At 45.4% G+C, this 16602-nt stretch overlaps 1 protein-coding gene across 3 annotated transcripts; it reads right to left on the reverse strand.

The window, feature by feature from the left end:
* Nucleotides 1–397: 397 nt before the first annotated feature.
* On the reverse strand, nucleotides 398–13940 carry ZNF79 (zinc finger protein 79). Of its 3 annotated transcripts, none has more exons than XM_035015766.1 (5): nucleotides 13842–13940; nucleotides 9310–9398; nucleotides 7097–7229; nucleotides 6495–6593; nucleotides 398–1957 (listed from the first exon to the last, which is right to left on the reverse strand). In XM_035015766.1, the coding sequence occupies exons 2-5, from the start codon at nucleotides 9340–9342 to the stop codon at nucleotides 786–788; spliced, it is 1437 nt and encodes a 478-aa protein (XP_034871657.1). In that variant the 5' UTR covers nucleotides 9343–9398; nucleotides 13842–13940; the 3' UTR covers nucleotides 398–785. The 3 variants fall into 3 exon arrangements, with proteins under 3 accessions (XP_034871657.1, XP_034871656.1, XP_034871658.1); XM_035015765.1 differs by lacking the exon at nucleotides 13842–13940 and adding an exon at nucleotides 13304–13706; XM_035015767.1 differs by lacking the exon at nucleotides 7097–7229.
* Nucleotides 13941–16602: the final 2662 nt, after the last annotated feature.

The following is a 16602-nucleotide window of genomic DNA, read 5'->3' on the forward strand; positions in this document are numbered from 1 at the left end:
AAGACAAAGACCCAGAACCCAGCAAGGGAGAAAGGGGCCAATAATGAAAATCTTGCTGTAAAGGAAACTTCTCCAGGAAGGAAAATGAAGGCCCCACTGGCCCATGAGCTGGGGAAAGATGGCAGGCCTCAGGTTGTCCTAGTGGCTCCACAGAGGGGTATACCATACATTTCACTGGCTTCTAGATTAACCCTCAGCCTGTTCTTACCTTCTGGGTGTTTTCTTTATAGCAGCAGCAAACACTTGAACATCTCAAGTACAGACTGGGCCTGGCAGTGTCTAGATTTTCCTATATAGAGCTTAAAAGAGTGGATATCTCTCCCCCACCCCGATGAGATTATAACATGAAGAACCTTTCCTCAACTTGAATTACTCCCTATTATGGAGAAACCGTTCATTCCTGTCCAGTGTTGGTTCTTTTAATAGCCCTCATTCAAGAACCATCCCCAAAATACCTGGCCTTTAAGAAAGAACCAAGTCCTTCACTCATTAATCACTTACTCCTTACGGTTTCTGCAGTGCTTGCTATACCAAATGCAGTTGGGCTCACTGAATGAAGGTAATCTCCAGTATAATTTGAGTTGGGTTCTTGGTGCTTGAAGAGTTGATAAAGAAGAGTGCTCCTGAGACTTTCCACCTGCAACATGTAAAATCGGGGCTATTTATTAAAGGTGCTTTTGGGTGTGGCTCTGAGCTACAGACCATAAAACTCCGAGGTCTCCCGATGTTTTTCAGACTACCTGCATTTCCTGCCGGGTCCCCGCCCACTTCGGTCCTATCTCTGGTTACTCTCCAGCATGGAGTCTCTGGTGTCTGATGAAAGCGGAGCTACACCGGAAGGCCTTCCCACACTCCCTACATTCATAGGGCTTCACACCAGTGTGAATCCTCTGATGCTGACTAAGGGATGAGCTCTGGTTAAATGCCTTCCCACACGCATTGCACTCATAGGGTTTTTCTCCTGTGTGAATTACATGATGTCGAATAAGGGCTGAGCTCTCACTGAAAAATTTCCCACATTCATTACATTTATAGGGCTTCTCCCCAGTGTGGGTCTTCTGGTGGATTATGAGATTTGTGCTTTGGCTGAAGGCCTTTCCACATTCGCTGCACTTGTAGGGTTTCTCTCCCGTGTGAGTCCTCTGATGGTTTGTGAGGTTTGCGCTCTGGCTGAAGGCCTTCCCACATGCAGCACACTTGTAGGGTTTCTCCCCGGTGTGGATTCTCTGATGCTGAATAAAGGCGGCACAGTAACTGAAGGCCTTCCCACACTCACTGCACTTGTACGGCTTCTCCCCCGTGTGGGTCCTCTGGTGGTTTGTGAGATTCGCACTGTGACGGAAGGCCTTCCCGCAGTCACTGCATTCATAGGGCTTCTCCCCGGTGTGAATCCTCTGATGCTGAACAAGGGCTGAACAGTCACTGAAGGCTTTCTCACACTCGCTACATTTGTAGGGCTTTTCTCCGGTATGAGTTCGCTGGTGCTTTGTGAGGTTTGCGTTCTGGCTGAAGGCTCTTCCACATTCGCTGCATTTGTAGGGTTTCTCTCCGGTGTGAATCCTCTGGTGCTGAATGAGAGACGAGCTCTGGCTGAAAGCCTTCGCACACTCGCTGCACTCGTAGGGTTTCTCCCCGGTGTGAGTCTTCTGGTGCTGAGAAAGGGAAGAACAGTAACTGAAGCCTTTGCCACACTCGCCACATGTATATGGTCTTGCTCTGTGGGGCTTCATAATAGGGGAATCCTTCCTGAAGCTCTGTGTGTGTGTTTCCCATTTACGGGGTCTCACTTCTGTAGGAACTCTCTGTTGTGGAGAAAGGACTGGTCTCAGGTTGAAGCTCTTCCCCAGTTCAGTGTCCCCGTGAGCAGACTCCCCAGGGGGCAGCTCTATACTTGTGTCTTGGAATGAATCTTCAGAAATGTCATGCTCGGGTGGCGATTCAGACATAATCTTCCAGTCTGAAAAACATTTAGAAAAGCATTTCTCCCCCCTTCGGTGGAAGAAAAGGTACTACTGAAATACAAAAGGCTGATGGGAGTTTGGCCGAGCTCCCATGCAGGCAGGTCTGATGCTCCACCCCTTTCACCCAGAACAGCTGCCTCACATTTCTGTTCTCAACCATAAATATTGACCAAGATGGCTCTTCAGAGACATTAGCACGCCTTACTCCCTTTCCTAAACTGCCAAAGGATACAGAAGTTTACCCTAATCTCCCTCAGATGCGATGCTCCTGTATTTCTGACCCTTTCCTCTGCTTTGGCAACTACTGGACAGTCTCCACTTGTCTTTAGTCTCACAATTCTTGGTGTGGTTTTGGGCAATCTGTTTACCAGGTTTAAATAATTCACTTTACAAAGCTGATGATCAGTGCCAGCAAGATGAATTCTTTGACCTATCAAATCAGCTAGATTTCAAAATTCTAGAATGTTGCTAGGGGTGCAGCATCATGCGATCTTACACACTGGTGTGACCACCTTTCTGGAGAGCAATCTGGTTGCATGTGTCAAAAGAGTCTTTAAAATGCTGACATGAGAACCGCACCTGTAAGAATCTGTCCTAAGAAACGAATGAGAAATTACACAAAGCTGTGTTGACAAAAGCGCTTACGGCATTATTTGCCAAAGAAAAGCAAACACCTAAATAAATGTTTAATAAAGGAATGACCATAGTATAGCCAACAGAGGGACCCCTATAGAGGCCATGTTTGAAATGGGTACACTATTGTTCCTTCTGTAGAAAGGTATTTACTGAGGAAACACTGCAAGGATACACAGTGTGAGTGTAAGCAGTGTTGTCTTTGGGTTGTGGCATCAGGCAATTTTTATTTTCTTCAATGCTTATCTGTATTTTTTAATGTTCTCCAATGTCAGTATTATAAAAAAGATAAAAACATTTCAGAGGATATGCAGTGATAAAAAGAAACCTACTGTTACTTGAAAAAAGGAGCATGGAAACTTAACACTGTTATTTCTACTTTAGAAAAAAGTACAAGCTCTGGTCTGAGCCTCCCCATTAGGGGGCACCTGGCTGGCTCAGTCGCTAGAGATTGTGACTCTTGATCTTGGGGTCATGAGTTTGAGCCTCACATGGGGGTTGGTAGAGATTATTTAAAAGAAAAAAAAAATTTAGAAAACAAAAATGTATCACTGCATTTGTGATGAAGAAGATGGAAGGGACCTCTGTGTGGTGGGATGACAGGGGACCTTGATTTTTTTTATCCTGTTCCAAATCTCAAATTAACCTATTTTACTAGAAAAAAGTCATTTTAAATAGAATAAATAACATTGCTTTTATAATCAGAAAATCGGTCTTTTTTAAAAGAAGAGTTAACGATTCTTAACCCTTTCTGGGATCTCCCTCATTTTAAGAGAAAACTTTATAATGTGAGTACTGTACATTACTGGGAAACTGTGAAGCCCAAGGCCCCATGCCCCTCTCCGACACTGGGGCTTGAACATAAGGAGGTGGAGTTTTAGGGAGGGCTACGGAGCTTCTTTTCATGAGCGTCAATTTTCCTGAAGATTCTTTCGGTTTCTACTTATTTCTCAGAGGAGAGAATAGCAAGGTTAGTTCTGGGTGACCTTTATTTGTATTTCTATATGGAATCTTGACCCAGATAGCTTGGGCTTAAATCTTGGCTCCACCTCTTACTAGCTATGTGATTGTGGGCAAATTAATCTATTTCTTGGATGCATTATCTATAAATGTAGCTCTCAAAGAATTACTGTGAGGATTAAATGAGTTAAAACATATAAGGGACCCTGAGGGACAGTTAAATGTCATATGAGTGCTTGTTATTATCTTAGGCTTTTTCCTTGTAAACCTTCTGAAATGGTTTCCCTCCCGAGAGCACATGCCTACTAATGCCCAATCTACCATGAGCACAGCAGTCCCAGGGCATCATCTCCATGTAATTCAGTAGTTGATCATATGTGGCTTTGACAGCTCTGAAAACTTGACCATCTATCAGAAAACATGGAAAGAAGAAGAAAAGTGCCAAGAAAAGCAGCAGTAGGGGAAAGGAACAATTCAGGAAACTGCATGATGCTCATGAATCGTCCTATCTCCGCCCACCTTACCTCTCCACCTGGCTCCTGTAGGAGACTAAGGACGTCCACACCAAATGTGCCCAAAACGGAACAACTGGTTTTCCCTTTCCAGCCAGTGTCTTCGTCTGTCTTCTTGTTCATGGTTCTGCTCAGGCCAGGGTCGTCCTTAATGCCCCTTCCACCCCCTCACATCCATTCACTGGCGAGTCCTATTGGCTTTAACACCTAAAATGTCCTGAATCCTTCCTACCAGCCACCATCCTCTCTCTCTGGAATGTCTGCAACAGACTCCTAACTGATCTCCCTGCTCCTATTCCTGAACCCTGGAAGTCTTATTCTCCATATGCAATTTTTAAACACAAATCAAGTATGGTCCCCTTCCCGCTCAAAACCCTCCACGGCTTATCTTACTATGTGAATAAAATCTGAATGCCTTACCGTGGTCTCCAAAGCCCTGAACGATCTGTTCCCTGCCTATTACTCTCCCCCGGCTTACTGAGTCCTAGGGTCTTCTGATCCTAATACAAGTCAAGCTCATCCCCACCTCAGAGCTTCAACACATGCCACATCCCAGAATGTTCCTCTCCCAGACACTCACATGGCTGGCTTCTTCTCTTCCTTCAGACCTCAGCCCTGCATCACTTCCTCCAAGTGGTCTTTCCTAGTCATCTGACTTACAACAGCCCCCAACCTCCATCTGTATTCCCATTCTCACCTTCATACTCCCCATCACTATTCCCTTATCCTGCGTTCCTTCAGAGTATGCCTCACTATCTGACATTACATCAGTAATTTTGTTTACTCATTTTATTTATGTTCCTCACATCACAGGATATAAGCAGGGCCTATATCTTGTTCTCTGTTGTACCTTCAGTAGCTAAAGCAATTCCAGGCATTTACCAAATGCTTAATGAGTATTTGTTGACTGAATGAGTAACAAATTCAATGTGAAAAAGGCAAACTGACCAGCTGGGCCTGGGAAAATGTTAACATCCACAACAGAAGTTCCTAAAGCAAGCAGTGAGGTGAAGGTACTCTAAAGACCTGGGGCTGCCATGGTGGTGGGGTAGGATGGGGTACCGGAGGGCTCTGAAAGCAGCCCAGAGCGGCCGAGCAATGCCCAGGTTGCTGTGAATCTCAGAGCAGAGGTGCAACACCACGGAAGCAGGGTATCAGTTACTCCAATAGCCAGACTGAAACTTTTCTCAAACTACTTCACGATCATACAGCTAATACAGCACTCCATAGTTGGTAACTTTTTTTCATGTATATTAGTTTGTAAAATCAGATGGTGATAACACCACTTCCCAAGTTGTTTCTAATAACGTGCTGATCTGACCTTTTTAGGATCCTGAAACTCTCTGAGGCTGTGATGAAACCTTTTTCCAGAAAAACTCAGCCATTGCCCTAGCCACATAACCCCACACTCAGTTTCTGAAATTCTACACAGGGCGTACCGCCCGGGATAAAAGGCCCCGCACGGCGGGCATGGTGCCGGGCAGCAGAGGGACCACCGAGGCTCCTGTAAAGGAAGGATTTCAGCAAGCCTGAGTGGTTCCTGGGTAACAACAGGGCTGAGGTAACGTGTGACAGGCTGTTTAGAAAGTAGATAGTGAGATGGGAAGGAGAAGAGTTCTGATGACTGTGCAGAAAACCTGCCAGACTTTGTTCTCACTGCCCTGCAGCCACAGTAATCAGAAAGGAAGATATAAAGCATTAGGCTACACTTTCAAACAAATTGTAAGCTTTGTCACCTTCAAGTTCATTTATACTTCTGATGCTTTAACTTTTAAAATATCGGAAGTGGCTGGAACCCCAGGGAGAAGCTCCTGAGGCCCGGGCAGAGGTCACACATCCACAGTGGCTGAAGCATGAAGGTGGGGTTGAGTGAGCAGCCTTGGATGAGGAGCACGAGATAAACACAGCAACTACGGCTTCCCTTTTGTTTTTCCTGAGGTCCTCAGTATTAGCCTTTAGGAAATTCTAGCAGGGTCACATAGAGGGAGAGAAGGCATCCAATTAAGGGCCAGAGAGGGGAGTAGCAGTAGGTATCACAGCTGGAGGTATGGGTAAAGGTGGGCACCTGAGAGCCTAAGTGAGGTGAACCCCAAGCAGAGAACGTGCTAGGCCAGCAAAGATGACTCTTCATTCCCCCCGAGGCCAGCAATACCACCTCTGGTCCCAAATATCTCCCAGCCCAGGGGAACTCTGCCAGGAAGAGGTGTGGAACAGTGGGCTTTGGAATCAGACAGACCTTGCTTCGAAGGCCTGCCATGCCACTTTCTAGCCGTGAGGCTCTGAACCAGCAAGTACTCTTCCAGCTTTAATTTCCTCATCTGTAAAATGGGGGTTATATCTACTTCACAGGGTTATCAAATGCACTAATGTGTATTTCAAAAGGGCTTTTGCTCTCAAGACTCACTGGCTTCAGTGCCTGCTCACTTACCAGGACAGGTACTCCTTAGGCCTCCTCCCTCCAGCATCCATGGGCCTTCTTCCCTTTGTTCCAACTGGGAGTTCATGCCGGGCTGGGAAACTGGAAGTCCTGTTCAAGGGGAAAAACGGGCTTTAGAGATTTAGATTAAGTATAAATAGCCACCCAGAACTCAGGGAAGTGGAAACACACCAGTTAGGTCATTTTTTTCATTCATTCAACAAATATTTATTGAGCACGTAACTGGGTCCCAGGCACTGGGGGATGCAGCAGTAATTAAGACAGATGAGGTGCCAAGGAGGGGTCAAGTCAAGTCAGGGAATTAAGCCCCAAGAGCAAGTTATTTAGAACAATAGGAACTTACTGAATATGGAGGAACTGGCCTGAAGGTCACCCTACCCGCCCTGGGAAATAAGAAAACAAGGAGCTGCAGTCTCAGGGGGAGCAAATGAAACTGCCTATTTCTCAAGCTGGAATGCAGAGACCTTTCACTAGGGAACCAGGAGGAATAAACACTGTATAAAGTGTCAGAGCAACTCGGGATCACTCAACACCGGAAAGTGCCACAGATATTCAGAACTGAGTAGATTCTACATTTCAAATGGCTTCCTTACCCAGCAGGACCAGATTCCTGGCATTTTCTGGTATCCCCTCCTTGAACCTTGGAGTCCCCCTTGGAGCAGGGATCAAGTGCCTCCACCCATCCTGGGTAAAAGCTACAGTCACATTGCTGAAGGGCGTGGACCCCTGAAATGACAAGCACATTCCTTCTTGCCCACTGGCCTCAGGATATGAGGCAGCTCTGGGCAGCTCAAGAAAAGCATTTATTGATCACTTTCTATGTGCCTAACACTATACTGGATACTGACACACAAAAATAAATCAAATACTGACACAAAAATAAATCAAATACAGTCTCTTTGCGTGTTTACAACTCTGACGGACTTTAAATATAAATGGAGAGAGTACATAAACAGCTATATCTATATATAAAAGAAGGAAATGGGCAGAAACGAACAGGTGCTCAGGAACTAAAAGAGCCAATGTAGACAAAACAAAATTAGAATGTATAAATTTATGCAATGAAAAATCAGAAAGAAATGTGAAGGCTCAATTTTTCGGAGTGTTTATTAAACGTTCCTATGAACTTGGATATCACACAGTACAAAAGGAGAGCCAGATATGTATGTGACTGCCTGTAGTAACATGTCAGAGAGACTAGAGAAGGAATCCTGCATGGAGGACAGAGGAAGACCACAGAGAGGAGGTGATTGCTGAGCTGGCCTTGAAGGAGAAAGGCTGTCAGTGGAGAAAGAGAAGGTTATCCAAGGCAGGGGAGGCTCATGAGCAAAGGCATAGAGGTGAGAAAGGCCTCATGTCTGTTTTCAGTGCAAGTGATGGTACCTCTACCTATCTCGTGGGCCACGCCAGAAACCTGGGTGTTATCTTCCCTTTCCTGCAGCTCCCCACAATCACGGCATCTTCACCTTCCTTCACAGTATCACCAGATTTCACACATTTCTCTCCATGGCCCCGTCATTACCTTATTTGAGGCCAGCATAATTTTCCAAATTATGACCTCTAATTTACCTGGTCTTCCGATCCATCCTTCATACTAAGAAATGCAGTACAATGGGACAAAGAGGGTCTTTTTTTAAAAAAACATGAAATATTTAAAACATTTGGGTCATTTTATAATAGTCAAGAGAGTAAAATCCACCATAAAGATTTAAGTGTCATGAACTTTGTAACAAACAGTATGTAACTAATAAAGAAAACACTGTAGGAAGTACAAGAAGAAATTTAAAATATTACAGCTGTGAGATGTTAAAATAATTCAGTCATTAGCAGGGTTAATACAAAATAAACAACAAAATAAAGGTATGGAAGAACTGAGCAATTTAATGAATAAGGTTGAGCTAACAGAGCCATTGAACCCTGTGTTCTGCAATTACGCTACCCCTGGCTGTTCTGGGTTGACAAAAGACACTCTGTCCCCATGCAGCACAGACCAGCTGAATGGGCAGAGAAACCAAAGTGACAATTTGGGAATATCTAGGAAAATAAGATCCACAGCCAAACATTTTCAACATAAACAAGGAAGGAAGAATATAAATTAGAAATTCAACTCAAGGGGTTAAAAGATCAAATTCTAAAATAAATCTGACAAAAGTGAAAGCAAAAAAGTAAGAAAAAAAATCTGTTACTAAGAAAACCAATGAGAAAAATCCAAGAGCAGACTTTCTAAAAAGGAAAAGAAACAGATCAATACCTAGTCTAGTCAGGAAAAAAGGGTAGAAGACAGTTCCTATCCTGGTAGAAGGACTATGCAAAAGAATACACTAGAAATGATTCTGTAGCATACTCTTAATGAGAAGGAGAAACATTAATCACATTCTGTAAAGTGGAAATAAAAAGAAGATTAAAAGCAGGACAAACCCATTTTGGGAAAGTAGAAAAGGAAGACTATGGGGGCACCTGGCTGGCTCAGCCAGTGAAGCGTGTGATTCTTGATCTCAGGGTTGTGAGTTCCAGCCCCACACTGGGTGTAGAGATGACTTAAAAATAAAATCTTAAAAAGCAAAAACAAAAAAGAAAAAGAAAAGAAAAGGAAGACTAGGGCTGAAAAGACACAAATGAAAATGTTAAGTATTTCATCTCTGTGGTTAATAAGTGTGAGTTTTTGGGTATGTTTTCTGTGTTTTTCAGGTTTTCTACAATAAGCACGAACTCCTCTCATAATTAAAAAACAGGAACAAAAAAACCCTTTAATATTAAAAAAAAAAAAAAAAAAGAGGCTACCTCTCAGAGTACATTTCCAACTTACGTGGGCCCCAACTGGGAGGAGACCAGCTGCCATTCCTTCATCTCCTGTGCTTTTGTCTTGGGGAAGGGCAGTGCCTGCAGAAGGCAGCTCTGGAAGGAGAGAAACCAATGAGGCTTAAAAGGTACAGCTCACCAAGCTAGAGAGTCTCGCATTCTCACTGTGAAGAAGGGGGTTCCCGGGACATTGCAGGTTGCAGGGGACTCGGGCTGAATCTGCAGACCGATTTCTCCATTCCCCTTCCTACCTCAGAAATCCCATCAGTTCACTCAGACACAGGGAGTCAAACAGACTCTCAAGGAGCGTAGGTCCCCCACTTGCCAGCAGTGTGCAAATCACATAACCTTTCTAGGTCGCATTTTTCTCATCTGTAAATTGGAGTGACAATCTCTTGTAAAGTTGCTGGGAAGATGAAAGAAAAACGCAAAGTAGCTGGCACAACGCCTCGCATGTAAACACACAGCTTACAAACATTATCTACTGCCGAGTTTGTTGGGAGCAAGTAGCTCTGCAGATTTAAGATATTTGCCAACTCAAGAAAGGTAATGACCAAGTAGGATTCATCGAAGGAACGCAAGATTAGTTCATCATATGAAAATTAATCTGCATAATATACCAATGTAATAAAAAGGAGATGACTCCACATGGATCATTTCAATAAACACCAAAAAGGCCATTCTGTAAAATCTGTCACCCTTTCCTGATACATTCAATAAACTAGGACGAGAAGAGAACATCCTCAACCTGATAAAAGACAACTACGGAAAACCCAGGTTTACATCCTACTTAATAGTGGAGGACTGATACTTTCCCCGAAGATCAGGAACAAGACAAGGCTATCTGCTCTCACTTCTGTTCAGTATTATACTGGAGGTTCTAGCCAGGGAAATTAGGAAGCTGGGGGCGGCGGGGTGGGGGAGGGGGTGGGGGGTGGGAAGTCATCCAGATTGGAAAGGAAGAAGTACAATTATCAGTATTTGTAGCTATGATTTTGTATATGGAAAATCCTAAGGTGGGGCACCTGGCTGGCTCAGTTGGTAGAGCATGTGACTCTTGATCTCAGGGTCATGAGTTCAAGCCTCACATTGGGTGTGGAGTCTACTTAAAAAATACAATAAAATAAAATAGCCCTGCTATAAAAAAAAACAAATAAATAAAAAGAAGAAGAGAAGAAAATCCTAAGGAATCCACAAAAAAAAAGCCCTGTCACAGCTAAGTAAGTCCAGCAAAGTTGCAAGATACAAGATGGATATATAATAAAAAGACAACCCAATTAAAATTGGGCAAAGGATTTGAACAGACATTTCTCCAACCATATTTCTATACACTAGCAATGAGCAATCCAAAAGTGAAATTAAAAAAAAAAATTCCATTTGCAAGAGCATTAGAAGAATAAAACACTTACGAATAAATTTAACAAAGGAAATGCAAGACATGTACACTGAAGGCTACCAAACATTGTTGAAATTACAGAAGATATAAATAAATGGAAAGACATCCCATGGATTCATAGACTGGAAGATAATGTTGGGATGGCAGTGCTCACCAAATTATCTACAGAATCAATGTAATCCCTAACAAAATCCCAGTGGACTTTTTAATGAAAATTGATTAAGCTGATACTAAAATTCATCTAGAAATGCAAGCGACCCAGAAGAGCCAAACAAACTGGAAAAAGAAGTTGGAGAACTCACATTCACACTATCAAAACCTTGTACATGGGGTGCCTGGGTGGCTCAGTTGGTTAAGTGTCTGCCTTTGGCTCAGGTCGTGATCCCAGGGTCCTGGGACTGAGCCCCGCATCAGGCTCCCTGCTCAGCGGGGAGCCTGCTTCTCCCTCTGCCCCTCCCCCTGCTTTTGCGCTCTCTCTCTCTCGCAAATAAATAAAATCTTAAAAAAAAAAGGAAAACAACAAATGTTGATGAGGATGTGGAAAAATTAGAACCCTCCTACATTGCTACTGGGATTGTGAAATGATGCGGTCACTGAGGAAAACAGTGTGACAGATCCTCAGAAAGTTAAACAGAGGTACCCTATGATCCAGCAGTTATTCTCCTAGGTACACAAATAAGAGAAACGAAAACACATCCACATAAAAACTGGTGCACACACGTTCACAGCAGCATTATTCACAATAGCCAATACTGGAAGCCACCCAAATGTCCACAACTAAGGAACAAAATGTGGTATATCCATATAAGGAACTATTATTCAGCCACAAAAAGGAATGAAGTACATTCATTCATGTTACAACACGGATGGAATTTGGAACATTACTCTAAGTGAAATAAGCCAGACACATATATTCTATGATTCTATTTTTATGAAATGTCCAGAATAGGCAAATCCCTAAGAACAGAAAGTAGAAATCCATAGACTAGGGTTAGAGGAAATGAGGAGTGATGATGGTTAATGGGTATGGGCTTTTTTTTTTAAAAGAGAGAGTACCATGTGCGCAGGCGTGGTTGGAGGTGGGAGGAGGGGCAGAGGGAGGGGGAAGGAGAGAATCCTAAGCCCGCTCCGCGCCTCACTCCCAGTTTGATCTGATGAAATGGTTATGGGCTTCATTTGGGGGTGACGAAAATGTTCTGGAATTAAATAGTGGTGATGGTTGCACAGCTCTGTGACTATACTAAAAGCCACTTTATTGTAGACTTTAAAATGAATGTTACAGGGCGCCTGGGTGGCTCAGTCGTTAAGCGTCTGCCTTCGGCTCAGGTCATGATCCCGGGGTCCTGGGATCGAGTCCCGCATCGGGCTCCTTGCTCAGCACAGAGCCTGCCTGCCACTCCCCCTGCTTATGCTCTCTCTCTCACTCTCTCTGTGTCAAAAAAAAAAAAAAAAGAATGTTACAGCATGTGAGTTATACCTCAATAAAAAATAATAGAAGAGGTAGTATAGCCCTCAGAAAAAGAACTACTAGGTCTGAATATTGGTCTTAGTACAGATCTCACGTTACTGAGTTTTATCTAACTCCACTGTACCTTCATGTCCTCTTTCGTAGTACCGGGAGGATAATAACCACCCTGCTTGCTGTTCCCAAGTCTCTGGGGGAAGACAACATAAAATGCTGGATGTGAAATTGGACTTTAAGAGTTACAGACCAGGGCGCCTGGGTGGCTCAGTTGGTTAAGCCACTGCCTTCGGCTCAGGTCATGGTCCTGGAGTCCCGGGATCGAGTCCCGGGATCGAGTCCCGCATCGGGCTCCCTGCTCGGCAAGGAGTCTGCTTCTCCCTCTGACCCTCCCCCCTCTCGTGCTCTCTGTCTCTCATTCTCTCTCTCAAAATAAAAATAAAATCTTTAAAAAAAAAAAAAAGTTACAGACCAATAAAGGGACCCCTTGATCTAGGGGAGGATGGCACAGATCTCGGTGGTTAAGATTACATACACGTATTTTCTGTTCTATCGACTGTTCAAGATGCTTTCAAAAGCGTTACTTTGTTTGATTCTTACAGTTCGTAGAGGTAAACGAGGTAGTTAACGTTATTTTACCCTTTGCTCCACGAAGAAACACGGGTTAAAAGACCTAAACCGGTACCCCATAGCTTAAACAGGAATCCTAGCCTTCTGATTCCAATGCCCCCATATCCCCTTCGACTTCACAGTCCAACTGCGTTGAACGGGCCCTCAATCTCATGTGGAGCCAAAGGCTCCTGTTCTGAGAATCCCTGGCAGCTTCAAGAACGGCTGGAAAACATCAGAAACAACAGGAGACCCTGGATCGTTCCATTTTTCCTTCCCGGGGCCCATTTCTCTCGACTCACAAATGCATCAAGCAGATCGGGTAAGAAGTAGGATAGTCAGAGATTATTCAGGTCTGAGCGCCTCGAACTTTCTTGACCCTGGAATTCTTCACTCAAAAAAGGATTATCCCCAACCACTTGTGGAAAGGATAACCGCAGAGTTCTGGTCCCGGTCACACGGCTCTATCGGCGGGCGGGCTGGAACAAGACGCCGGATCTCCTGCAAACCCCTCCCTCTACCACTCCTTCTCACCTCCTTCCTCCGGCATTTGGGTCCCACCGCCTCCCAGCAGTTCTCTGAGCCCCGGCCGCGCTCTGCAGGCCTGCTCTGACTGCTCCCGGCTTGGACCCTTCTTCTCTCCGGCCTCTCCCCTCAGAGGCCGGGTCTGAGCCTGCGATGCTGGGCCCTGGGAGCTCGGGTCGTGCCCGTCCAGCCAGGTCTCTCAGCGTTCCCAGCGGCAGCCAGGCCTCGCGGCTCAGGAGTCCGTGGAGCAACCACCAGCCCGGTCTCAAGCAGAACGCCGCAGGGAAAAACCCGCTGCCGGCTACTCCAGAACGCTACAGGCTCCCAGCTCGAACTCAGAAACCGCCGCCGCAGGCACCACCAAACACCAGGCCCAGCTCCCGTGCCAGCCAAAGAGGACGCGCTCCAATAGCGCCACTTCCGGTCATGCGTACGGATCTCCCCGCCCCACCGGACTCCATTTCCCAGAAGTCTCCGAGCTCAGCTCCTGGCCAAAACCTATTTCTCTATGCCAGGTTTGTGGCCTATACACCCTTGTGGACCGTACTTCACAGAGAGGCTCCGCCTGTTCTTGATCCCGGAATCTCTTATTTCTCATGCTTTGTCCACATGCCATTCAGGTCCACCGAAATCCCACGGCGGGAGCCTCTGAGGCGGAAAGCAACTTGGCCGCGAAGGATCCTGGGAGCTGCGGTTCTAGCGCAGGCGCAGACCTACGCTGGCCGTGGAGGCTTCATTTCTGCTTAATTCTTCTCCGTAGTTCGGAGATCCGGAATACTGGGTCGCGGGGGTCCTCCCGTAACGCGACCTTCAGCTCAGGGCCTAACTCTAACCACCTTCAGGGTTCTCCAGCCTTTCGGAAGTTTGGGAAGAGGAAAGGGAAGGAGGGAGGGCCCCTCAGTGTGAGCAGGGCAGCCACAGGTTGGTGCCCTGGAACTCTCAGAATATAAAAACCTATCCGCAGGAGGGAACGTCTTCAGTAATTTCAGGGGTAGAAGCCCTGAATAGGGTTAATAGTGTTCCATAAGCACTATTGCGGGAGGAGATTCGTAAATATTCTATCCCTTGGAGCCTTCCGTGCTGTGCCAGAGGATATTTCAATGGGCTTCCTTAGAGCACTGATGACATTTTCCCCTCTTGCCTGTTGAAAATTATTCACTACTCCAGCGATTTTCTGATCACTAATTCAGTTTTGAGGCATTTTGACGTTAAGAAGATGGGAATGCGTTACCTGGGAAGCAGAAAAGAGTTTGGGGGTCCTAAGGCCTCTTTTCATTTTGTACTGTCTGTCCCTTTCAGCCGCAGCTGGTAGCGTTTTTTGCCAGTAGAATTATCTTAAGTTTGTGGGTCTTCTATGAATCTTGTTGGGATTCACTCCATTAGACAAGCCAACCCACAGCTCTCTTTGAAATAAGATCTTTTCTACCTTGGGCTGCTGCAATTTGGGGCTTACAACTTTGGAGGCCAGACGTCTGAGATGGATATCCTTGGGCTAAAATCAAGGTGTGGGGAGGGCTATGTTTCTTCTGGAGGCTCTAGGGGAGGATCACTTTCCTTGCCTTTTCCAGCTTCCACAGGCTGCCTGCCTTCCTTGGCTCCTAAACCCCTACAGTTGGTGCTGTTCTGCCCATGGCCACAGGCCCAGCAGACGCTAGCCCCATAATGGCCAGTCGGCAGTAGCGGTATTCCTTCATCTTGGGATCCCAACCAGGGCCACTGGGAGGTAGCAGGGTGCTTCACTCCTCAACAGGTGCAATTCCGCCTATGGACACTGGGTGGCGTTAGGGCCTTCATTGCCTCAAGAATGCAGAAGCCAGGATTCTCCTGGACGTTCTGGGGGCAGGGATTGGACGTGGAGTGGGTGTGGGGTGCGGTGCAGATTTTTACCTTGGGGTAAAGCACAGCTTCTGCTGCTGTACCTGTCCTTCGGGGATGTTCCATCTGCCCTCCATGGTCCTGTGCTGGGCTTCTGGGGCAGATTGAGGGCTGTCAGCTGGGGGTGGCTCTGGTCCCTCAAGCATCTTGTGCTCTGATGAGGAGGCCCCAAGGAAGTCTTAGGGAACCTCTGAAGAGAGAGAGAGTGTGTGTGTGTGTGTGTGTGTGTGCAGTCATTAGTAGCTGTAAATGGATGCTGGTAGCAGAGATGGTATGAGTAGGAGTTGCTGAGAAATCAGGGTAGGAAATAGAATATGAAGAGAAAAATGTGTAAAGATTTCACATATCCCTTTGAGGCACCCCTTGAGCATCACACCTTGCATGCAACTCCCAACCTTCGTCACAGCCTCACCACCAGCAGCAGCTGACATCGATTGAGTACTTATTCTGTGTCCTCCTTAGTTCTAGGTGCTTTACATACTTCTCTCCTTTCATCCTCACAACAACCCCATGAGGGAGATGGCGACAGATGAATAAACTGAGGCTTAAAGAAGTTAAATGACTTGTCCAGGTCAGGCAGGCAGTGAGTAGTATAACCAGAATTTGAACTAAGCCCACTGCCTCTTAACCACTATGATGCACAGGCTCCTAGACCCTGGGTTATGGAGGAAAGAGGCCAAGGTAGAGTTGAAGCAGTGGCATTTTCCTTGCCCACAGGTTTAACTGTCTCTACTTCCATCGTCAACATCACCTCCAGTCTATCCACCTCACGTCCATCTCTTCCACATCACCTCCATCTCTATTTTCTGTCTCCATCTCTATCACCATCATCTTTCCCATCCCCATCATCTCTCTCATCTCGTTCTCTCATCTATCACCTCTATTTCTCATCTCTCTTCTCTTCCATCTCTCTCATCTCCCTCTCTAATTCTAGATGTCGTAGCAGAATTATCAATAAGCAGAAAGCCAAAAACAATCTGAATATGGAACAATGTGAGCTTGATTTAAGTTCTGACATATTTATACAACAAAATCCTCTTAATTTGTTGAATTTAACAAATATTTAAGCACCTGCTCTTTACCACACACTATGACTCCCGTGGCAAACAAATCGTTCAAAGAATGCAGAGAGCTTCCATTTCAAGCTGGTGGACTGAACTTACACATTTCCCCTTTCTCTTCCTCTAGTTCCCACTGAAACGACAGTGAAGATACGTAAAGGGAACAAAAACCATAACAGAACTGAGAAGAGGTGCAGAGGTAGGGGGCATATACCAGCCACTGTCATTAAAACCCCCTAGTTCTTCATTCCTAAATATGGACAACCAAAGCTCCCCAGATCCTTGAGATAAACCAGCAGCATAGAAGAGAAGGACCAAGACAACCTGATTCCAGAGGAAATCAGAGCCTAGGGGACAACTTTCAAAAAATTA

The sequence above is a fragment of the Mirounga leonina genome, unplaced genomic scaffold (assembly GCF_011800145.1).
Source record: "Mirounga leonina isolate KUSES-001 unplaced genomic scaffold, KU_Mleo_1.0 Mir_170, whole genome shotgun sequence".
NCBI lineage: Eukaryota > Metazoa > Chordata > Mammalia > Carnivora > Phocidae > Mirounga > Mirounga leonina.